This window comes from Rhea pennata, chromosome 5 (genome assembly GCF_028389875.1).
Source record: "Rhea pennata isolate bPtePen1 chromosome 5, bPtePen1.pri, whole genome shotgun sequence".
NCBI lineage: Eukaryota > Metazoa > Chordata > Aves > Rheiformes > Rheidae > Rhea > Rhea pennata.
The window spans coordinates 12,995,536-13,004,281 of NC_084667.1; the positions used below are offsets into that span (position 1 = coordinate 12,995,536).

At 44.2% G+C, this 8,746-nt stretch overlaps 1 protein-coding gene across 4 annotated transcripts in view; it reads left to right on the plus strand.

Moving 5' to 3' along the window:
• Positions 1–8,746, plus strand: part of SUSD6 (sushi domain containing 6) — an 86,699-nt gene that overhangs the window by 70,564 nt on the left and 7,389 nt on the right. For all 4 annotated transcript variants that reach the window (XM_062576928.1, XM_062576929.1, XM_062576930.1 and 1 more), the window contains 3 exons: positions 3,105–3,302; positions 6,197–6,335; positions 8,031–8,452. In XM_062576928.1, the coding sequence (XP_062432912.1) occupies positions 3,105–3,302; positions 6,197–6,335; positions 8,031–8,452 (759 nt within the window). The remainder of the gene's footprint in view (positions 1–3,104; positions 3,303–6,196; positions 6,336–8,030; positions 8,453–8,746) is intronic.

Genomic DNA, 8,746 nt, shown 5'->3' on the forward strand with positions numbered 1-8,746 from the left:
TCCAATGCATAAACAGTATTCTACCTCAATAATAGTGATTTTTTTTTTTAATGTGTGTGAGGCTCTTGGATGTAGTAGTGACAAATGCTCTAAGGAGAAAAAAAAAAAGTAAAATCCTCAAACAAATTAGTAGGTTACTAACTCTGCAATCACTTCTGTGCAGAAGAGGACAAGCCAGGGACAACTTGCTTGACACACATTTAGCTGCTGCTTCCTCCCTTTTGTGCTGAGTGGCCTGTGGTGGTGGGAAAGAAGCTCATCTGTAGTTGCATGGCTGTGGATCTTGTCCTAGAGCTTTACACCAAAAGGACAAATGAGGGCTCTGTAGGTAACTTATTTGATGGTATTTCCAACTCTGAGAGCTCTCCAGCACTGGAAATGAGTGTTTGAATTTTTTTTGTTTGCTAGCTGATTTTTGTACATAATCGAGAATCCTCGTTGGTGTAGGTGGTGCTTTACGATAAAACAGAACAGAACAAGGAGCTGCTGCCCTGCCCCAAAGGGCTTCTGATGCAAAAGCCATGCGTGGGTGCAGTGCAGAAAAACAGGGAACAGAGGGAGCTCTGTTAGTTTTGATTAGTTAGCAGAGGAACTCTGTGAAAGCTGGTTAGAAATAGCATGCTCCCCACATCAGGGGTCGAGCTGAGCTGGTTGGTTCTAAGCAGTCCATTTGAATAGTGGATCTCTGACCCTGTCAACGAAAGCTTCAATTAGGGACCTTGTCAGAGGATATTGCTCTGAGCATGACCTTCTATGGTCCCCAAAGGGCTGAGTCTGCTGAAACAGGGCCCTGTGAGCCATGTCTCTAAATCTTCTCTGACTAATGAAGACCTTAAATGCAGAGGGGCCAGTCTGATTGGGCTTCTCCGGAAATTGGAAGCTTGTGTGCAAGTGTGGGAAAATTCTTGTTGGAGTAGTGTAGTGTGAAGGGTCTGGGAGCAACTGCTTAGATGGCTGCTAAGTGATTCCAGATGCCTCCTGTGGTATAGAAGATGTAAGGAAATTGCCCCAACTGTTTCTGGGTTTCAGCGGATCCTGTGAAAATGGGAGGGTTGTTTTCCCCCACAGGCCTCTACCTTCTACCATTGCCTAGAGGAATACTTGCTGAGAATATTTCCAACACTCAACCTGGTCCTTGCAGTTTCGTAAGAAACATCTCTTTCCTGGGTTGCAGACCCTAAGCACCTCAATATAAAACGTGTCGTGAATCTGTCACTTCAGCTGATCTTAAGTGTAGAAGAGGCTTAAAATGAAAGCACAATTTAACTCTTTACCTTATGAGGCAAAACCCTGGGTTACAAAATTGGAAATGATTGCAGAAAGGAAAAAATAAAGGAACTCAGAGAAGGCAGCAGTTAGTGCTCACAAGAGACGGGACGGTGGTTTGTCTGAACCCTATTTGGACTGAATGTCTGAGAACAAAGTGATCTTGAAGAGCTGATGCTTAGACCATTGTTAACCTTTTCTGTCAAGAAGTAGATTGAATCGCAGTTATGAAGTTGGCAGAACTTGTACCATAAGGTTTTGGCATTTTGTCTTGGAGTGTGCTGATTTTTACAAGGGTCTACCTAGAATGCATTCAGAGATGATTAGGTTCGAGGGTTGCTTGCCCTGCAGCAGTGTAACAATTTTTTCCATAGTGTAGTGAGTCTTATAAGCATTCTTATTCTTAGATTCTTTACCAAATCCAATTAACTGATCTTTGCCCAATTGAGTTTCTCACTGTTTGTTACACAGTAAGTGGGACACAAGCCTCGAAACAGGTACCTCAAAGATAAAAGAAAGAACCTGAATGAGCCTGCTGTGATTTAGTAGATTGGGTTAGTTGGTTTGTCTTCCAGGCCCTCTGTGGAGGGAGGTTTGCCTTTTTTTTTTTTTTTTTTTTTTTTTTTCCCTCCCCTGTGATGCTTAAGAAGCTGGTCTGGATTCAAAGTGGGGAAAAAAGTCTGAATTTCTCTATCTTTCAGTCGGGTAGGTATGTGGCACCAGCAGGGTGCGTATCAGTCGGGCTGTTCTTCAGAGTCACCATGAGCTGCCAGAAGAGACGACATTCTAAGCAATACGAATGTGCTGGTTTCAGTGCAGTTTCCTCATTTGTGGCTTGTTGTTTTTAACTGAATGATTTTTGAAAGTTCTGTAAGAAATTTGTCTTCCCTATAACCTGGCTACCTTGGTCTCCTAAAGACAACCTTCTCTTAAAGTTTTTTTTTAAAAAATAACTATCAAAAAATGCGACTATGTTAAAAATGTCATCAATTATGTTTGGGGAGGGGGAAAGAAAAAATGGAACCCCTGGTTGAACCATTTGCAAGATTCTTTAAGGTGGGTATCGCAACACTAAGTGCCTGCTGAAGAGGTTGACTAGATGAATTGGTATACTATGTCCGTTTGTCAGGATAAGGAAGGTGCAAGGAGGAATGTAAATAAGGCCTTTGACACTTCAAACTAAACATAGAAAAACAAAGGTGATTTTAGGAATGTCTTTTTAACATAGCTAATTCCTTTTTAAAGTAGAAAGGCCAGAATACTGTGTTGTACTGCAGCAAAACTATTTTCCATACTGTTGTGGAGTATCTGTATAAAATAGCTGAAATTAGTGATCTTATGGGTGTCTAGGGTATGTTATGGGGCAGTTCTGTACCTTGACACCCATAGTACATTGGGGTTTTTGCATCCTTCATTCCAGTAGGAGAAGATCCCATCCTTTTTCCATATCAGACCTGGAAGGCTAATCAAGAACTGTTAGACTTCCTCCAGTCTAGCAAAACAGCTGTGCGGAAAAGATAGTACTAAGGATTTTCTGGGCCTCTTTTGTGCAGAATCTCTGTTGTAACAAACTTGCACATTCCAGAACATAGCCATTTTGATGCCTGCTGAATAGACTGTGCTTCTGGGATAACAAGCATCACAAAAGCCGTATCAGAGATGAAACTGAGCAACCTTCTCTACTGTGTAATAGTCATCTTGTTTATCGTAGTTTCTTCTCAATTTAGTGACTATTGGTAGGTAGAAGTCTAGCTGTGTGCTGTATCTTCAAAACAATAGTTGTGCAACAGATATCTTCCTCTGAGACATCATCCATGTTACTTTCTTCTTTTTTCCAGATTGTCCACAACCACCACAGCCTGAGAATGGAGGCTATAAATGCCACCCTAGTCCCTGCAATGACCCTCTAACTTCAGGCAGTGTCATAGAGTATCTGTGTGTTGAAGGCTACATGCTGAAGGGAGATTATAAATACCTGACCTGCAAGAATGGACAGTGGAACCCAGCCATGGAAGTTAGCTGCAGACTCAGCCCGGGTGAGTACAGTGATGCCAGTGGGGCTGTCAGAATTACCTTTATCTGCCTTTCAGACTCTCCACAAACACTGAATCAGTATTATGCTGAGTTACACCAGACAGGCTACCTCTGTTGCCCTGTATCCCGTTGCTCCAGCTGTTTAATGACAGAGTTTTTTATTGAAAATGCTGCTTCTGTAACGGTCCATCAGATGCAAGCCCATTGCCCTAGATGCTGGAAGAGAACCCATGGAAAGGAGTACAAAGGAGACGATTTAAATTTTTTGGATCCTTTCCTTTTAGCAGCTCTGGCTTCAGAAATGGGGGAGGCCCTAACATAAGCATTTTCCATGCTGTCCTTTTTTGCTTCCTTTGGGCTTGGATAGTACCCTCAGTGGTGTTCCCTTTTGTTGACGTGTGCAGGTGTGAGCGAGGATATGGAGCTGATCTCCTTGCTTGCAAACAGGTTAACAAACTGGCCTGCTGTGGCACAGAGCTCAGTGTGTCTGCTTTTCAGTGGACTGGCAGAAAAAGATGTTGCTGACAAATGACTTCTGCTTTTTTCTAAATGGGAGTGGATAGCTTTTGTTTTGTGGGTTTCTCCCAGCTGAACAGGAATTCCTCTATCAAGACAAGTGAGTAAGAAAAAATTTGAGGGGAAAATGTTTCTCATACAGCTCTTAATTACCCATGACTCTTCGGGTTTTAAAAGCATGTGCACTGGATAAGGAGAGAATGCCTGCACCTTCTGTCTTTGTTTGACCTGCTGGTATAGTGATCTGCTCAGTCATTCAGAGTCAGCAAGATGTGCATGCTGGGATTAAGTCTTGTAAACCAAAACGCAAAATACGTTTAATCAGAAGGAAACGGAAAAGAACCCTCCTGAAGTCCTTTTTGGAGTTCACTGCAGATCTGTGACCACTGGAACATCCTGTTCTGCTCCAAAGACAGTCTCTTCTCGGTGTCCCTGCCAGGTCATTCTAATAGATCCTGCTATGACAGATGCACAGGGACAGAAGCTAGGAGTTTACCTGGAAGAAGTTAGACCCTGAAGAGGATGTTCAAATTTAGCATAAGCTTCCTCTCTCCTGTGATTTCCCCCCCCCCACACACACACCTCTTGCTTGCTCCCAGACTGCAGAAGAAAACTGTGCTGTGACAAGTAGTGCTCCCTAGATGGCATTTCTGTGCAGTAGCCTGTACAATCATAGTACAGGCTTTGGGGCAACTGATGGGGATCAGAGACAGCTGAGGCTTAGCAAGTAGGCCCCTTCTATATAGGAAAGGATGGAAGAGGGAGGCTGAAGAGGGAAAGAGATCATGTTTTAGTTATTGGTAATGATTAAGACTCCCACCTACTCCATACAATGTAAATTAAATCCCTAGAAGATGTCAGAGATGTTTTATGTAGCTCAGTCCCTGTCCTCCCCCACCCCAGCTCAGTCTCCAGCCCCTGAGGGCTTCTTGTATCGGCTAGTAAGCATCATGCTGGAAGCTGAGTTGGTGAATATGCTGGAGTGTACCCCACATGATGAACTGCTTTACACCATTGCATATTGACTCAAAATGGAATGTCCTTTACCCTACCCTATTCCCCGTTAGTCTATTCAAAGTGCCCTGGATTATCTTGAGAATGAGAATCCTTATTCAGCCTTATTTGCCATAGGGAAAAAATGTACTAGACTGCCTTTCCTGGGGAATAGTCTGGCTACTTCTGAAAAATTCCAGGAAAATAAGGACAAGACAGCCAGCCTAGCAGGTTTAACTGCAAAGCAGGATGTGGAAAATGCAAGCTTAGGTGTCTATTTTGCATATAGACTTCTGGCTGCAGGCTTAAAAGCAGTGGTCCTCTGGTTTTGTTTTCTTCCATTTGAGTGCCCTTCTTCCCTTCATCCCCACCTGCAGATGTGCCCTGCATCCCACTGCAGTTTGAGAACTGTGCTCCTGAAGGATGTGATGAATGTAACAAAAAGGAATTAAGGAGTTCATGCATGGGAATGTCCTGAATGTGAAACATGCTAGTATACGCTGATATATTGTTGAGAAATCTCTACCAAAGACACAAACTGGGACAGAGACTGTACATATACAGGCAATTTTGTACTCTAGTGGAGTGAAAGGACTGGAATAGCATCCTAGACATGATATGCAGTGCTCAGTGGTACAAGCTTCAGGCTGTTCTCTGTCCACTCCCAATTTATTCCTGTTCTGCAGGGACCTTTAAAAGCCAAATGGGTTTTAACACAGTTGCACCACACAGCTGAGGGATAGCAGACTGCAGAGGAAGGGTAGGAAGGAGTAATGTGGGCAGGGCACATATATCTAATACTGAAAACTTAGCATCCTGAAATAACATCTTGGCTTCCCTCGCTATTCCCTGGGTTATATGTTTGTGACAACTGAATGCTTGTTGCACCCTGAATACACCAAGCCAGGTGATTTCCACCCCTTTCTTTGCAAGACTGCGCCTTAGCCAAGAAAACCTGTTATATGGACACTTTTCCTATTGTTTGGCCTAAAATATCCTGCTTATTGTGCCTTGCTGAAGACATCAGGACACTTTTTAACTGTTGCTCAGCAAGATTTATATATAATGTGACCCTTATCACCTTCTCCCCTCTGTCAGCCTCCATGGCTTGCTTGCATTGCCTTTCTTTGTGCTTTCTCTGTGTTTTTTTCCAAAGAAGCTTTGTCTATTTTAGTTTCTCTGTATGGCTGATGGAAAGGAGTAAGATGAAGCTCCAAACTGTCCTCTGGAGGAGATTACCTCTGTGCCTTGGTTGTATAGGAAACTTGGACTCCTCACACATGCACCCAAGTATAAGTCATGAGAGCAGGCAAGAATTTTTCTCCTTCCCTATGGAAGTGATTTAAGGGAGTGGGTCCTTCTAACTTATATTCCTCTTCATTTGTAGAAAAGGACTCTCCCCCAACAATTGGAGTACCTACACTCTCCATAGTGGCCTCCACAGCAAGCTCCGTTGCCCTGATTCTTCTCTTAGTCGTACTTTTTGTTTTGCTGCAGCCAAAGCTGAAGTCATTCCATCACAGCAGGTGAGTGTAACTGGGGTTTGAAGGGGTTCAGAGGTATCCTATTTCCTTGCAGCAGAAAACCAGTGAGGTATTTGGTTTAGGCCTTCATTTTGGAGCAGTTTTTCTCCTTGCTTCTCTGCTTCTGCTTTCATCACCATCACTATTTTTCTTCAAGCTGTGTAGCCTTGTGGGGCTTTGCAGCTTCCTCAGAGATCTATCGTGTGTTCTTATATCGTGGTAAGCCAAGCTCTGCTTTTGGTTGCTATATCTTCCTATCTCCAGAACAGCCCCATAGGTCAGTGAGGTAAGGGCTGATTCCTACAACAGACTATTTTTGTAATAGTCAGCAGGCCAAAAGCTTTATCAACTGAGATAGAATCTACATTTAGATTATAAAGGACAGGATGGTGAGAGAGGTTGAGGACAGTACAGTTCCCCTTTCAGGGATGTGAAAGGGGGAAGAGGAGGCAGAATGTTCCTGTCTCCTATTTCAGCCATCAGACCTGACAAACCCCAGAGCTACATGGCTATGATAACATCTGTCTTTTTACCTGACGCTTTGAACTTCTGGTTTCTGTGCATTTCCAATTACAAAGCAGAGAGCTCTTTAGGTTTCACAGGTGGTCTGGCCACACCACCTCCCTTCTGACTTCCTAGACATACAGCACCTGTGTGCATGAACATCCTGCCCAGCACTGCCACATTACACACCTCAGTGGCACCTCTCCACTGCAGTCTAGCAGTGGTCTGGGATTGTGGTCTGTAGTGCCCTGCTATGGTTACCATTCTAACCTCTCATTTAATGAGTGGTTTTCTTTTTCACCTTAGCCTCAAATGTAGAAGGTTATGATCCCTACCAAAGTGTCCAGGTATTTATGTATTTCTCCCACTCTGTCAGATCCTGTGATCGTGAATTCTGCCAGTTTTGTTAATTAGATGTACAAATCTGCCATAGTTCCCCACTATGGGGAAAAGTTCTCTTGGCCTGGGTTTGTGGAGGAGAGGAAGGACCTGGCTGTAACATTTGCCATACAAAGTGAGCAATGTCACTGTGGACTGCCCAAAAAAGAGGGATAGCATGGCTCTCCAGCAGCCAGGAGGCTTGAAAGAGGGGAACCTGGAATCTGCCCTTTTCTGCAGAAGTCCAAACCATTATGGACAAGAAAAGCTCAACTTAAGGCTGTGACTCATAAGCCTGGTTGATCCACAGTGGGATGATTTAAGAGCTGTCTGCCCCACCTCTGCCAGAGGTTATCTCCCCAGCAGCAAAGGTGGTGGAACAGGCAGTGCTGGGTGTTGCAAAATATAGCAGTGTATCAAACTGAAATCAGTGGTTATCTGAGTTCTCTTCCTTTGCATGCTGTGACATCAGAGAGGTCTGAATCATGATCATTGTCAGATTTAGCTATAGAGGCAGGTGAGGTGAGATGGCTCTTTATCAGAGCTCTTACAGATAAAATCCATCAGGCCCTTGAATTACACCCCTTGCTCGTGTTTATGGCAATTCACAGCAGAACTTCAAGGCCGTGCTTATAATAAGAGCTTGGAAAAACACCAGCCAGGTTTCTCCTGTTCTCCTATAGATGAGTCATTGCTGAGTGTTAGAGTGCTGCTGTGGCAGAAGTGGGTAGTTACTGGGATTCACAGTGTGTATATATATTTTATAGATAAGAAGAGAAAAGTCACACTGAACATTTTTCTTTTTCTCTTTCTGAGGCGCGACCAAGGTGTGTCCGGGGATCAGGTCTCTATCATGGTGGATGGTGTCCAGGTGGCCCTGCCATCCTACGAAGAAGCAGTGTATGGCAGCGCAGGAAACTGCATTCCACCATCGGATTCCCGGGTGCAGATCGTGCTGTCAGAGGGAGCTGGGCAGAACGGAGCCAGAGAGATGCAGCAGCAGGACCAGGGGGCTTGCAATAGCTTTGATAGAGAGGAAGAAGCCCCCGGACATTCTGGACTGTGTGAAGCCAGCGGTTCCCAGCGCTCTGAAACTGTTCTTGTGCATCAGGCTGCTACCTCTTCCTGGGTAGCTGGCATGTCTAGTAGTAGACCTATGCAGAAAGAGGTCCAAGACTCAGAAAGCAGTGACATACAGAGCCTTTTATCACTCACTTCCTCTGAGGAATACACAGATGGTACGTGACCTGGGTGAGGAGTGCTGAATGAGACACTTGTTAAGAGTAAGTTCTTCTGCAGTGTGACCAGCTAGGATGAAAATGGTAAAGAATGTACATACATATGATGTCAAGTACCAAGGGGGACATTTGAAAAGAGGTATCCCAGTCTCCATGGCTTGATGTTACACAATGTAGATGTGCATGAAGGACCTAATATCTTCTGATGGACTGGGACCCAGGACAGTATGGAAAGCTTGATGGAATTCTTCACTTGCGTTGTCTTAGCAAAGCAGAGAAATGCCAGTCTTCAGC